General features: G+C 39.7%; 1 protein-coding gene and 1 pseudogene across 1 annotated transcript in view; both read right to left on the reverse strand.

The window, feature by feature from the left end:
- The window catches only part of Il2ra (interleukin 2 receptor subunit alpha), a 42660-nt gene extending 39465 nt beyond the window's left edge, over window positions 1–3195 (reverse strand). The window contains exon 1 of the mRNA XM_076831900.1: window positions 3087–3195. Within this exon, the coding sequence (XP_076688015.1) occupies window positions 3087–3150 (64 nt within the window). The 5' untranslated portion in view covers window positions 3151–3195. The remainder of the gene's footprint in view (window positions 1–3086) is intronic.
- Window positions 3196–10642: 7447 nt separating this feature from the next.
- LOC143379581 (small ribosomal subunit protein uS8 pseudogene) lies at window positions 10643–11064 on the reverse strand (annotated as a pseudogene).
- Window positions 11065–15596: the final 4532 nt, after the last annotated feature.

Consider the following 15596-nt stretch of genomic DNA (forward strand, 5'->3'; position numbering starts at 1 on the left):
AGATGAACAAGGTAACAGTCACAATAATACTTTGGGATCCAGAGAATGGAAGGATTAAATGTGAAGGCTTAAACATCTTGTGTTTTAATGACCAAGTCGAAGGTAGGAAATTCTAGCGTGGGCAGCAGTCTTTACAAGAAAGGGAATCAGACTAATATATTACCTTGATTGATTCCCGCACTCTTTTTTTTTGTCTAGGGGATGAAGATTTGATCATAGAATTCCTAGAATGAAAAAAAAGATGATCAAGGGACACATAAGCCCTCAGAATTTCCACAATTCTGAGAAAGGTAGCTTCAATAACGTGCTGTGTTGACAACATCAGGAGAATTCTCTTTTTAACCACATCCCAGGACCCAGTAATATAGAGATTAAAAACACCTAAGTTGACTAATACATCCCCTATACCTCATCACAATTTTAAATGGTGGTTTGGAAATTTTCAGAATGAAAATCTGCCTTATGAATCAGCTAGAAATTGCATCTGTTGACAGACTGATTTCGTTAGAGAACTCTGACTCCTGGGGAATAAAAAGACTTCCTTATCCTAAGACCGAGTTCCTCTGGGGAGGAAAATGTTTGAGATGAGATTCTTTCTTTCTCTGGAGTGGTTCCTGTGCTGTTTCTTGATTCCAAAATCTCAATTCATTTAATTCTCTTATCACTGGGTTCTCATTGGCCTCTTGGTTGGACTATTTTGAAGAGACCTATGTCCCTTCTCCCTGTACCTGATCTTCCTCCAATCTATGCCAGAGTCACTTCTGACCCTGTTTTCAGTGAACCAAAAGAGCACAAGCCGGGAGGCTGGGTTTGAGCCCTGGCCTTCTCATGGCCTGTGTAATACTGAGTTTTGAGTTCTTCATCTATGGGTTCATGACATCCACAATGCAAAGTAGTTATAAGGATTACAAATAAGATGCATATGAAGAAGTCACTCCATAAGTGATAATTTCTTTTCTAAAAATTTTGCTTATCAAGTGAAATTCAAAGGTTTTGATGTGCTCTCCAAGGCTTTGGATCACCCTTTGACTCTATCCTACTTTTTCAGTCTTGATTCCCAGCATCCTAGCATCCCCGCCCAATTCAGGGAACCTGGTGGACCCCTTGCTGTTCCCTAGTGCTCTGCTGTGTCTTTGCTCACTTGTCCTTTCTGTATGGAATCTGTTACTGAAGTTCACCAGTCCCTCAGGGTCCTGTTGGCACTCCACCTTCATGAAGGCCTACTTCCGGCCCACACTCCCTTGAGGCTCACCATGGTCACTCTTGGCCTTTCTCCTTCCAACAAGGTTTATCTCCTAAGGATCAGGGCCATGTCAAGTTCACTACATGAGTAAAATTTCTGCCTACAGCACTGGAAAGGGCAGAAGAAGCATTAGGTAGACTAATGGAGAATCAAGTGAATGAAAAAGTCAGCATGATACTCTGCCACCAAGACCATTCTGATCCCCAGCTAAACCACCAGGGACTGGTAATGACACAAGTTTACTTGAAATGTGTTTCCCAGAGGCAGGGCGCAATTGATTGTGAAGATTTTGTTTTTCAGAGTGTGATTGACCTGGCAAGGATCCTTTTGAGGGACGAATCACAAAAGGGTTAAAATCATAACCCTTTAATTCCAAAGTGGGGAAATTTCTAACCTTGGGTCAGTATGTTGCCCAACACAACATAATCACTTCCCCAAAGCAAGCAAACACACTCCTTGTATGTAGCATCATTTTTCTCTTCTTAACACATCTTCTGGCAATCATTTAGGATTCTATTTCTAGAAGTTTAGGACATGAATTTATATATTTTCAAAATATATGTATGCCTTCTTATTTATCTTTCTGAGTTAGCAAGGAAAAATGTTATCAGAAATTTCACATTCAATTAGAAAGGGTGGTCTGAGCAATAAGTTGGTGGATTTTTAGTTCTCTAAAAAACTGAAAAAAACTAGGATGATGAAGTTGAAAATTTTCACATATATATATATATATATATATATATATATGCAGGCATATATACATATATACACACACATATATATATCGTATATATATATATAAATAGGAAAAAAGTACGTATGTTTATATTTTCTAAAATTTCTACAAAATTTCACTTAAAAGAAGTTTCCTAGGTATTATTTCCTGAGGCAGTAAAAGCAAAGAAGCTAAAATTTTTTGAGTTCTTAAATTATCCCAGTGTTTCATTTATGAGTTACTGGCGTCTCAGGCAAATTAATCTGGATAAAAAGAGGTATAATAGCTTTTTTTTTTTTTTGCAGGGGTCAGGGATATTGGGGATTGAACTCAGGGGCACTTGACCCCTGAGCCAAAACCCTAGCCCTATTTTGTATTTTATTTAGAGACAAGGTCTCACTGAGTTACTTAGCACCTTGCTTTTGCTGAAGCTGGCTTTGAACTCAACATCCTCCTGCCTCAGTCTCATGAGCCGCTGTTATTACATGTGTGTGCCACCAAGCCTGGCTCTAATTTTTTTTTTTTTTTTTTTTTTGGTTACCGAGGATTGAACCCAGGGCACTCAACCACTGAGTCACATCCCTAGCCCTTTTCTGTCTAACAGCTTTTTTTTTTAATTTTTATTTTTTTAGTTATAGATGGACACAATATCTTTATTTTATCTATTTTTTTTTTAATGTGGTGTTGAGGGTTGAACCCAGTGCCTCAGACATGTGAGGCAAGCACCCTACCACTAAGCCACAACCCCAGCCCATTGCCTTTTAATATTATCTTACAGTTGGGGTGGGGGATACAGTGGGAAACTAAATTCATTGGAGAATAAAGAAAAATATCCTGAGGAATTTGCTCATCAGTATCCTATTAACATCCAAATATCATGTCACTATTCTTCCCAGAACTGTCAAGAGCTGTCAATGATTAGAGTCTCTTAGCATCCAAGCTTGCTTTATAAACCAGGGGCCACCGAGGTGTAAAATGAGGTCCCAGTGGGTTGTAGACAAGAGGTAGAAAGCAAGGTTCCCTCCCTTCTTATAACTTTCTACTTGGTGTCCCCTCTGGCTCAGTGGCTGGGGAGAGGTGACATCGACTAGCCTTTTCAAGATGCCCAGGGCAACCATGGCCTCTTACCTGTCATGCTGCCAGGTACCATGATGAATGTGAATAATCCCCACATCAGCAAGCTTGGTTCCATCTTCCTGGCACTTGGGACCAACTTGGACAGTAAAGAGGAAGTGATTCTCTCCAGTGGGTCGGGTTGCCTGTCAGCAGCTTTCTCACATGGTGCTGGGAGGGTGCCTGAGCAAAGACTCATTCCTCTCGACCTGTCATCTTTGCTGGTCCAGCCAGTCTCTATGACAGCCAGGAGTTGCTCTCTTTAAGTATCAGACTGGTGTGTTCAGCCAGGAAATTGTGCTACCACTCTGTTCTCTGATCTCAAATATAGAAAGTGGCTTTTTTTTTTTTTTTTTTGATGACAACAGAGTTTGTGGTAATTTTCAAACCAGGGTTTTTTTTCAAGTTCAATTGCTGGGAGGTGTGGGCTGAGGTTGGTGAGAAGGATCAGGCTTCATTTATGAATCTTTCTTCAGCTTCACCTATAAAAGGAAAGGGAGATTCCCCTGCTGTTAAAGGAGGGGTGAGCAAGCACTTCTTGGCAGTGGTCTCATCTACTGTTTTGAAAACTAAGCCCCCCCCCAGCCCTCACTTTACAGGCAGGGGCCCCAGGGGATGGAGGGACAATCACAGGAGAGCAGGGAAAGGCAGCCTTCACCATAGATGGGCATTTCCTAAAGTAGTCCAACCCTGAGTCTCTTTCAAAAGTCTAGCAGGCATTGGGGCTGGATCTCCAATATTCAGATCATGGAAAAGTAAGCAGTGGACTGACTAATACTCAGAATTCATGAATAACCTCCTGTGGCATATAATGGGTACCAGCCATAATCATTTCAACGTGGTGTACAGGGTTCTTCAAAGTACGTTGTGGTTTTATAAGATATTTTGCCTTCAGGTTTGTCTTTCTCTTAAAGGATCCTACTAGAAGTGATCTTAGGTTCTAAACTTTGGATTTTTTTTTTTAATTTGATCTTGCTTATTTATCAGAGCTCTGTTGTAGTTTTCATGATATGGTTGACTGTTTTGTGACCTGGGAATCTGTTCCCCTTGCCTATCATCTAGTTACAGTAAAAGATAATTTCTAGAGTATTAGAAAGTCAGGAAAGAAGGCATTGATAAAAGGAAGACCACCTGCGAAACAAAGGAATTCATGGTTGCAAGAGGGATTATCTCTGCCCATAACATTCCCTCTGAGACGAGACTCGGCATGGGGAATGATATTGGCCAAATTATATTATACTGTGTGCATGCACAAATATGTAACAACAAATTCCATCATTATGTACAACTATAATGCACCAAAAAATATAAAAAGATAAAAATAAAAAGAGATTTGGCAGTCAGAAAATGAACTGAGTGGTTTCCAAGGTAAGTATCATAGTTTAAAAGTTTTAAAAAAGTGAACTGTTTTCTTTCTGGGAATGGGGTGCTTATAAAAATGTGACAATATTCTTTTTTCAAAAGATTCCATGGGCTGGGATTGTGACTCAATGGCAGAGTGCTTGCCTCGAATGTATGAAGCACCGGGTTCAATCCTCAGTACCACATATAAATGAATAAATAGATAGATAGATAAAGGTATTGTGTTCATCTACAACTAAAAAATTTAAAAATCATAAGAAAAGATTCTAGACCAAGCATAATTTCATTACTAGGAGTATTTGCCACTGTGCAGGTGAATGTTTGGGCTATAATTCCTATTATCTCCAGGGTCTGTTCCATTTATTAAGATAAGAATTTTTGCTAGCAATAACTACTATGATGTAATTTTGAAAAAAATTACTAAAAATTGAAAAAATAACACAATTAACTTTCCACCTAAACTGTTTGAAAGTAGTTGCCAATATGTTGTTCCATCACTCCTAAATACTTCAATGTGGGTTCCTACAAACAAGGATATTCTTCAGAATCAAGACAACACAACCATCAAAATTAGGAAATAGCACTGATGTGCTACTACTTCACTCAGTTCTTATAGTTAGGTTTCTCTAGCAAAAAGATGCAGTTCTGAATCACCAATTGCATATAGCTGGCATGCATCTTTAACAATTTCTTTGTGTTTTCTTGACTCTTATGACCCTGACATTTTTAAGAATCATAGGCAAATTATTTTGTAGGATATCCCAAAATTTGGATTAGCTCTTTGTTTCTTCCTCACTGGATTCAGGTTAAGCGTCTTCGGCAGAGATAACACTAAATCCATGCTTGCTCTTCTGCTTGCATCCTTTTATCTCATCACCCATGATGTTCACTGACCACTTGATTATTTGGTATGTTCTGGGTTTAAAATTACTCTTTTCTCCTGTGTAATAAACAAGCATTTTGTGAAATGATGTAAATATCCCATTATATGTCAGACTTTCGCTTTGTTCATATTTATTTATATCCACATGGATTCATGCTCTTCTATTTCATTCATTGGGTTATACTCAATTACTGTCACTTATTTTAATGCTCAATTTATCTCTTATTTGTCCTTTGGGAGTCAATTCAAGCTGGTTTCTCTTTCCTTTTGACATGTCCCTGTTATTCTTTGAGTGCTTCCTTGCTTTGGGTGCATGGAAAGATTTTTCAGGTCCATTTTGTGTGTTCTCTGTCCCAGCCCTGGGAGTCAGCCATTTTTTTCCCCAAAAATGTTCTGGTACCTTTAAAAGAACTCTTTTTGGAAACCAAGCTCTGGGCATTGGATGTGTTCATTACTATAGGGGCAGCAACCACTCCTGGACTCTCCCAGTAGACCGAGCTGGGAATTTGTGTATGTCCAAACATGCACACAGACATTCACCTTTATGTCTATATTTACTTCTGTATTTATCTATAGATGCTGAAACCCATGAATTCACACTGTTACTTCCCAACACCCCCTTTCCAATCTGACACCATAGGGTTGGATTTTTCAGTTTCTCCTTTTCTCCATGTATAACTCTCTTCCTTGCCAGTTGGCTTCTGCTCTCCCTGGCATTTACTGCTATGCTCAATCCCTTTGTCTTCCCAATCTCATCTCTACACCAGCTCCTCTCCCACATGGGTTTCCTCTTATCCCTTCTCAGGTTTTGACTCCCTGTGTTTGGTCAACTCCCAGACTCTGAAGGAATGGCCTCCTCACCTGGTCAGGGCCTGATGCCCCTTGCCAGGCTAGCCACCTGCCCCCACATGGATGTCCTTCTGATCCTGTTTGGGTGCTGAATCCCTGTGTTGGGATGCCCCCATTGAAAATGACCTCCTCAGCTGGTTTGAGCTCTGATACCCTTACCTGCCTGGCCTTAGGCATTTATCCTGCTCACCCCACTTGGCTGTGCTAGCCCCTATCTCTGTGGACTTCCTCTCACCCTCATTAGGTTCTGATGAACCCAGGAGGCTACTCCTTGTGGGGTACTTTCTTCACTCTGCATGGAGCCTGGCTGCTAGACCGTCTCCCCATGCAGACCCCTCCCTCCTACCCCTCTTCAGGCTGTTGACACCCTACTCTGAGTTACGTCCACCAGAATATCACAGATGTCCCCTGGCTGCATTCTGCTTGAAGTTTTAGGACTGAATTGTTCAGAAAAGGGGAGAGAAGGAAAGGCTAGTGACGACCATTCAGGAAGAATGCAGTGAAATGAAAAATGAGGACAAAATTAAAAATCCAGACAGGTTCAGAGAATCAGCACACATGTTCATTGTAATGAAGAAGTCAACCAACCTGTATGTATGGCCAACATCTTCTCATGTGTTTTAAATACTTTTTTTTTACTCTAGTAGGTTTTAGGGATGAGTATTTCTTATTGGAAAGTAATGATCAACTAATATTTTCACTAATACCTTTACTTTTTTAAAAAATCAGTTTCTTTTTCTTCTATTAAGTAAAATTAAATTCAATGCTTTTTATTTTAAAATGTTTTTGAGGATCAAAGAAATATGAATCAGCACTTGTAAGTTATACTTTAATTAAATCACAAAAATTAACTTCACATATTAATTCATTGCTATATAAAATAATCAAGATGAAACACAGTCTTTTTGCTTTTCGTCAGAATCTTCGTAAATCCCTCCTCATAATAAATATTCAAGTTATTTTCTTAATAACCAAGTAATAAAATATTAACTAACTAGATTAAATATCTTTAATTTTACATTTTTTATTTAAAAATGACATACAAACCATTAAAATGAAAATAGTGATTTTCAGGGTATTTTGAATCATATAATTAATTTTTGTGGGTAATTTTTGATGAGTTAGAACCTCAGATCAGAAGCCACAGTAGACAATCTTGACAGAGGAAAAAAGAAAAACACAAAATTTGCATACTGCTCAAGAAATTATCAGTTGATTTACTTTGAAATACCCATTTCTCAATTTTTAAAAAATTACACATTGAATTTTTAAATTTTCATTTTGAAGTAACAGGACTTGTTGCTTGATAAAGAGAGTCCCAGTTAAAAAACCATGTGAAATTTCTTTAGCCATAGAGCCAAGTCAACTAATGATTGGATGATATAAATGTTGGGTATTCATTAAACAGTAATTTCACAAGCAGATGATGAAATTGAAAGTCAAGTTACACAATATGGACCAGAGACCAAAAAATAGACAACCACAATACATTATTTAGTGTGATGTAGGCTGCCAGCAGTTCAGCAAAATTGTTCTTTCTCTCTTGTTGAACACATGAACAGGATTCACTTCCTGGCATCCCACAGCTAAGTGGATTCTTGCAATGGAATTCTTGCCAAGAAACATTAGTGGAAGTGGTGTTTAGCACATCTGTGTGACTGACCGCAACAACTATGATCAGAGTGATGTGGAAAGTGGAAGCATGTGTTCTGCTTGATTTGTGCATGCCTTGGAGCACAGCAACCTTTGCCTAGGAACATACTTCCTGTTATGTGAAAAAACTCTGAACTTGTTTTTCACATTAAACCAATTGTTGTTGGGTCTTCTGTTATAATTTTCTTCTGTTATAATATGTCAACCCACCCTGACTAATACAGTTGGTCTGAAAGGACATACCAAACTTCATGTGTTCTTGCATCAGTGATGTCCTGGTGGAATAATAGCAGGCATGCTTTGGGATAGCTTGATGCATCTCATGTCACTTAAAAACAACCTAAAAGCTTTGACCCACTCTTTATAAATTCATTTTGTGAGTTTCTAAACAAAAACTTTTACTTTTCAAAACATGGAGGTCCTATCGCTTGGCTTTAAACAACAAATCTAGTGAAGTAGTTCAATTCTTTTTTGCTTATTGTAAACATATCTTGACATCTGAACCAAGATGTTGCTGAAGTTTAAGTAAGCAAGAAAGACCCAGCTCTACTAGTAAAATATCAGAAAAAATATCCTTAAGTATTATACTGTCTGTAATCATAGAATACTAAATTAATCTTAATGAAAATATTTGTTTAAATCACAAGGCTCCCACAATTTTTCCAAATAAAACAAGAGGACCAGCTCCTGGAGCTGAGATGGACCATTGCAAAAACAAATAATCTAGTTGACTTCTACAGTTTGCACTGTAGCTGAACTCAGTTCTAGTTTATTGACCTTAGGTTTTCTAGTTGATGTTTCACTGTACTACGCCAAGACCTAAGAGGGAGAGAGAAGAGGAAAAGAAAATAGATCCATTTTGTCATGTATTGTACATCATCTCATACTGAAGCTACATATCCAGTCGTCACTCAGTATCCATGGGGGTTTGGTTCCTGGACTCCATGTGGGCACCAAAATCTGCAGGTGCTTAAGTCCCTTATGTAAAATGACATGGCATCTGCATGTAACTTATGCATATGCTTCCCCACATGTTAAGTCATCTACAAATGACTTATACTACCTAATAATTGGCAAATGCTATGTAAATAGGTGTTGTGCTGCATTATTTAGGGAATGGAGATAAGCAAAAACAAAAAACAAACAAACAAAAAACTATGTTCAGGCCAGACACAATTTTTTTTCCAAGTATCTTTGATCCACGATTGATTGAATTCATGGATACACAGTCCACAAATATAGAGGATTGACTTTGTATCAGAACTGCTGCCATCAGCAAGTTTGCGACTGAAATGGGAAGATACTTGCGAGGTATTGCTACTTCCAACAGGCCTCTTGTCATCCTTTCTACTCTATCATAGCACTTGCTACACTGTCTTGTAATTCACTATTCAAGTGCTTCTCTTTTTTCCTTGCTTATAATCTTTTGAGGAGGTATTTAGAACTTCTTTGAGAATACAAAGAAATCTTTGGTTTCTTCTCTTTGAAGAAACATGCACATACCCAGAAAGTCTATAGAAAGTTTCAGAAGTGTCATGGGCACTCTGAACTTTGAGAGTCCCAGGATCTCAGGCTAAAGGTGCCAAATTGTTGGCTTCTAGAGGACAAGCCTATGCTGAATCTATCACCTAACACAGTGAATAACACATGGGGAAGTCTAACACCATGCGTTAAGAAGCATGCACATAAAAATGTAACTAAAATATATTTCAGCAATTTCAGGTTTTTTTTGTGAGCAGATATAAAAGTTTTATTTCAAACCTACTTGAAGGAAGCAATTTCCAATAAATTCACTTCAAAGATTTTTTTCCTAGTAGAGATTTTTTAGGAAGAAATGGTATCTAGATAACATTGATAGATTAGTTTTAAAAAGAAACATTTGGTTAAAGCTAACTAAGTCCCTCACAGGACAGATGGTCAACAGCGCAAAGTGAGTCTCAGTTTATCAGGAAATTGCTCAATTCAGTTAACAGAAATGCTTGGTACTTCCCAGAAGAAACAGCTCATCACATCAGATACCAAATTTCTGACCTAGACTGACTTGTGTTGGGTTAGAGGTGAATTTCTTTCTAACAGTACAAGGTGGCCCTAAGGATCATGATAAGAAGAGCAGTAGAATTTTAAGAAGGGAAAAGTTACTGAACTGATATCATTAGGAAAGACCTAAGTGCTGTTCTTGAAGGATGGATGTAGCCTTGGTAAGTGGATCTTGAGATAGAGAACGTGGTCTACAGTCAACCGGACATAGAATTAGGTAGACAGCAGAAGCTAAGGCTAGAAATGTCAGTTTGATTCAGAGGTGAGTGGATCTGGAAGGATAGAGTAAGTTTGGGTTTTATCCACTGAAGATGTCTGAACAGGGTCAGACATAATCCAGGTGATGCCATAATTAGCCTGAGCTGGTGTGGTGTGCTGTGAGGCAGAGGAAATATGTAGGGATGATAGAGACACAAAGATGATAGGATATTCTCCAGGCAAAAAATAAAAGCAGCTGAATGAGGTGATGCAAATCAGAATGACTTGGAGGCTTGCTGTTGGAATATCTTGCAAAGGCAAAATGTAGTTTTTAATACCTGAATGTGGGGACAAGAGGTAGAGAATGGAAGTTGTGAGCTTTGATGGAGGTAAGGTTCACTGACTTGAGTTAATCAAATGAATTGGTTAAATCCAGGTGCAGGAGGCTGACATTAGGTGAGTGGCAGAAAGGTAATACCATCTATGGATAGGAGGAGGTTGTTCACGTGGTTGTTCCCTCATCCCCACTTTATGGAAAAGTTGTCCCCCTACCACCAAGGGATTTTATTTGTATGTATGTTTTACATCCCTAGAAAAAGAATCCCAGGAATTTCCCTCCTGTGTGTTTTAGTCTTACTTCTTCGTGGTCCATTGAGGTTGTCAATGCAATGAACCAAACTGACAGGATGGAAGCAGATTATGCTGCCACTTTTCCAAATCTTGGAGCTTCACCTCAACTCTGGGCTGCTCACTCCACACTTGTTTAACCTGTCTGCGAAGCTCATGAGAATTTTCCCAGCTCTGTGATCATCGGTGATTTCAAATTCGCCAGCTTAATCATGCTTCATCATCCCAGTTAGAAACTGGACAATGACATTGGAGCATGGCCTGGTAACGACCTGGTGTTTGTCTCTGTTCTTAGCATTATGGATGCTCTTTGAGAGCATCAGCCATAGTGTTCACATGCACCCTTCTTGCAGCACAGAAAGAAGGTAGGAAAAGATGTGGCATGGCTCTTGCAGAAGGAAGCTCTGTTTCTGGAGTTTATCCAGACTATCCTTACCCTAAACTTTGATTTCTCAAACTTGCCCCGCGCCACACTACTAAAGAATTCACTTGCAACAGAAACACTTTCTGCCTATCAGGGCCAAGATGGGGGAGGGGAATGGAAAGAATAAGAAGGTAAAGGCGAGGTGCTGAGAAATCAATTATATTCTTTCTTTTCCCTTCACTGATGCTCATGGCTTGTCTTTCAACAATGCCTGCTATCCCAAATTCCTGACCCTGTGAAAGGAAGATAAAAGAACTGGGTCCTGAAGGATTAAGTGCAGAAATCAAAACAGGAGGGAAAGGATGGGGTAAGGACGAAAAAAGCGAGCTCAGAGAACAACAGTGGGTTCTTCTCGTGATGGGCACCAGAGTTTGCTTTCTCTGTGAGCTAGAGATAGGAGGGCAGCATGTTTAGTCTGGGACTCCAGGATCTCTCTCTTTGCCTTACTGCTGCTGCTCCCTTGATGGTTTCATTGTTTATTAGCATCTTCACCAGGGACTCCAAGGCAAGAAAAAGCTGAAACTCAGATCAAAGAATTTCAATTCTGTCAAGTAGTCCATCAACAAATATTGACTGAACACCTGCAATTAAACAAAGCATTCTGCTAGGATCTGGGGAGAATTCCAAGAAACTTGAGTCCTGGTCCATGCTCCAAGGATGCTCAGAATCTAATCAAAGAGAAAAGGCGATGGGCCTTGAAAAGGGAATGAACCACTCATTTCCGCAGGGGAGGTCCTCTACCTGGTCAGGCTGCCCTGTGTTACCCAACTGGCACCACACGCAAGCAGCCACACTCTCTCAGCTCACTCTCCTGTCTCTAGAAGAGCCATGGTCTGAGCTGTGTGGTCTCAGAGCCAAAATTGAGAGAGGAGAGAACCCTTTGGATAATAATGAAGTTTTGCTTTCTTGAAGGGTGGCAGTGAGATGACATGGGTGGTTGTAAAGAGTGTATTGTTTACATATTTGATAACTCTTGTTAGGGTTTTTTAAGAGTTGGTTTCCCCAGCTAATGGTGTTCCAAGTCTTTCTGTCCTTTATCTCTTAGATATGGACCTGAAATGTACCCATGATTTACTTTTTTCATAGTTCATTGGCTCTCAGTCACATCATTTAATATTATTCAATGCAATAAATACTAATCGAGGAGGGAATCAGGTTCTCTGCTAGGGTCTGAAAGATGCAAAAACAAAGGGATTCTTGCTCTCAAAAAGCCAACAATGTAACAGAGGTGGTCAGAGAATAGGGAGAAAAAAGCCCCCTATTAATTTCAAGTGCAACTGAAAAGTTGGTGATACCAAGAGGAGCAAATAAAGAGGAGTAATGCAGGAGGACTTGTAGCATGCGGGCTTCTGATTCTTAGTTGCTGGGTGGCTGGACAATTGTCACCATGATTGCTATGTCCATTGTTGACAGGCTGTGAGAACATGTCATGTTCTCCCCAGTTAGCACCATACAAACAGTTTTCTTTCTCTCAAACTGTGTTGAGAGAACACGGCTGCTAATTCTGTGAAATGTACAGGTGCATCCTGTTATTGTGGCACTGGTTGAATTTCTCACTTTGTAATTTCCACCAGATTTTACTAGACAGGGTGCAGGGGTCCTGTGGAAAACCAAAATCCACTATGAATCAAATAACCCTCCTCCACTCAAATGTCTAGTTCCCAAGGAGGACTTGTGAATTGCTCCACCAGTAAAATACTAGGCAAGAACAGTTGGTTTTTATGAATCATAAACTGAATCCTCTGTCCCTAACAATTGAAAGTTACTTTGCTATCATTTGGTAGCTATAGTAACCTGTCAGATCCCTGTCCCCCCTTTCTACTTGAGTATACCCTGTGTTTGCTACATGAATATCAGCCACATCTCCCTCACCTTTTCTGTCGGATCCTCCATCAGGGATGGATAATAATGAAGTTTATTTCTTAAGCCAGCACTGATCAATTACTAATGGCTACTTGATGAAGATTCTGAGGCTCTGTATCAGCTTAGTGAACTGTGGTATTCAGAGGGAGGTGAAGTCGTATTTGTGTCACTTAGCTTTCAAACCAGCTTTGCTGACTCAAATGCACCTTCTTATTTTCCTTCATTCTGTATTTCTTCCATTCTTTTTCTAAAACTTAAGAGTCTTAGGAGTGTTCGTAATAACTTTGACATTAAGCCCAATTTCCTAAGCCTGATATTTAAGATTCTTCATGATCTTCCCTAGTCTTCCTTTTTCCCCTTCTTGCTGTCTTTGCTACAAAACAAAATTAAACTCTTCATTACTCCCCCTACATGGGCTCCTCCTCTTTTTGTGTGTCTGTGGAATCCACAAACCCACAGTTCAATCTCTCTTAAGATCCAACTCAAAGTCTACCTCCTGAAAAAGGTCTCATCTTCCATCTGAAGGCACTCTTCTCTGAGCTGTTCCCTTATCCACATCTCATAAATGTTGAAAACAATTACTAGCTTGGGTAAAGCCCTTGCTATGTGGCAGGTACCATGCCCAGCTGATCAGGTGTGTGATCTTGCTGACTTCTCATAAAAGTCCCATGAGGAAGGTGTGCTATCACAATTTCCACTTTACAAATGAAGATTCTGTTTCTCCTGGTGGTTATCAGTGCCCATACTCATGAAATTCATGACGAGTAGTGTCATGTCTAACTGCCCAGGTCTATTGAACCCTTAAACATGCGACTATAGCCTTAGTCTCGTCGCATCTGCCAATTTATGTCCTCATTGTAGATCTCTGGAGACACACCTGATCTCTCCAACTAGACTTGATGTGTCTTTTTAAAAAATAGTATGTTTCTGAGTCATCTTTTTATTCCTAGTGCTGTTGCAGGGTCCAGACCATGATAGATACTCAGTAAGTAGCCTTTGAATAAATGATTGTATGAATAAATTTCAGGAGCTCTGGTGTGGGAAGACATGAGGAAGCAGGAATCGGCTTTAATGGTTTCTACTTTACAGTGAAGTGTCATATGTGACTTTAGAGTCCAAAATTGGGTTGTGTATTGCAAAGGATTTGACTGAAATCCCGAGTGTCAGTGGATAGGACAGCCAGAGGCTCAACTGTGAATCTAAGGAATCATTGGCCTGCTGAGGAAAAGTCTTGATTTCGATAGCACTATGGGTTCTCTTTAACTCTGTAACTCTGGACCCTCCTCCCCTTAAGAGCAGATGGATCTCCAGAAACAGAGCTGAGCAGCCATGTCTGCCCAGCATGTAGAACAAGGGAGGTGGGTGATATGGCAGCTTGACATTAAACAGGAAAAGAGGAGGAGGCCATGTTGGGGGGGGGGTAATGAAGCAGAATTTCGTTTTGTAACAAAGACAGCAAAAAAGAAGAAAAAGAAAGACAATGTTAAAGGGAGAGGCTAGGGCAGATGATGAAGAATCTTAAATGTCAGGCTTAGGAATTTGGACTTAATGTCAACCGCTTGGCTATTCTGAGCAACTTTGATCCCCCATAAAAACTCAGTTTCCTCTCTTGTTTTTTCCATGTCTAATGTCAGAGCTTGAGAAAACAAATAAAATGGTCACTTTCTGGGTAGTGAGGACAGAGCATGGTCTCATAGAACGGGTAAGGTTTTTTTTTTCAGATGACACCTGAAGTGTTAATAGAACAAGGGACCAACCTCCTATCAGAAGGTTGAAGAATCCAGAAGTGACATTAGCAGGTAGTTCAATTCATGGAATCCAAATATCTGTTTCATCAGCCCTGGCCAGATGGGGTATTAACAATACCTAGGATTGATGAAATTTCATTTTTTTTTCTGAGAAGTTGAAAACTTTTTGGTTGAGTTACTTTGTTTTTTCATGCCCCAACCCACTATGAAATGTTCTGTTTCTTGTTTGATAGATGAAGAGATTGAGTTTTGTTGAGCCTATGCTATTTTCATTCATGGTAGAGACAGGGCAAATTTCTAACTGTCTCATCTAAGTGTCTCTTTTTTTTAGGAAAACAAGAACAAAACCTTTCTCTCTCCCATCATGACCCTCCTTTCCCCACATTGGTTATAGGTCTGCTTGTACCTACAGGTCCTCATTTTCTGCTGAGCTCTCTGGTGCCCGGTGATCTCTACTGTTTATTTAGTGCCTACTATGTGCCAGGCACACAATAAGAACCATCATTATAGTGAGAACAAATCAGACAAAATCCTTGCTATTATTAGGGCACTTCAGTGGGGTAAGGCATACAGACAATGAGCAAATAAACAAAAATACAGTGTAATATTCCACCATAATAAGTGTTACAAAGAAAAGTAATGCAGGTAAATAAAGCTTGCCAGGGATGGAATGGAAAGAAAGCCCTTTTAGGTGGAGAAGTCTGAAAAAGCCTCTCTGAGGGGATGACATTGGGTGGAGACCTGGAAGAAATGAAGGAGCAAACCAAGTCACTATTTGGGAGATGAACTCCTCTGAGCCAGGAGAGCCACTGATGTCCCATGAACAGCAAGCAGACTGGTTTGACTAGATGAGACTGGGGCACAGGGAAAAGATGCAGGTT

The sequence above is a fragment of the Callospermophilus lateralis genome, chromosome 13 (assembly GCF_048772815.1).
Source record: "Callospermophilus lateralis isolate mCalLat2 chromosome 13, mCalLat2.hap1, whole genome shotgun sequence".
Lineage (NCBI taxonomy): Eukaryota > Metazoa > Chordata > Mammalia > Rodentia > Sciuridae > Callospermophilus > Callospermophilus lateralis.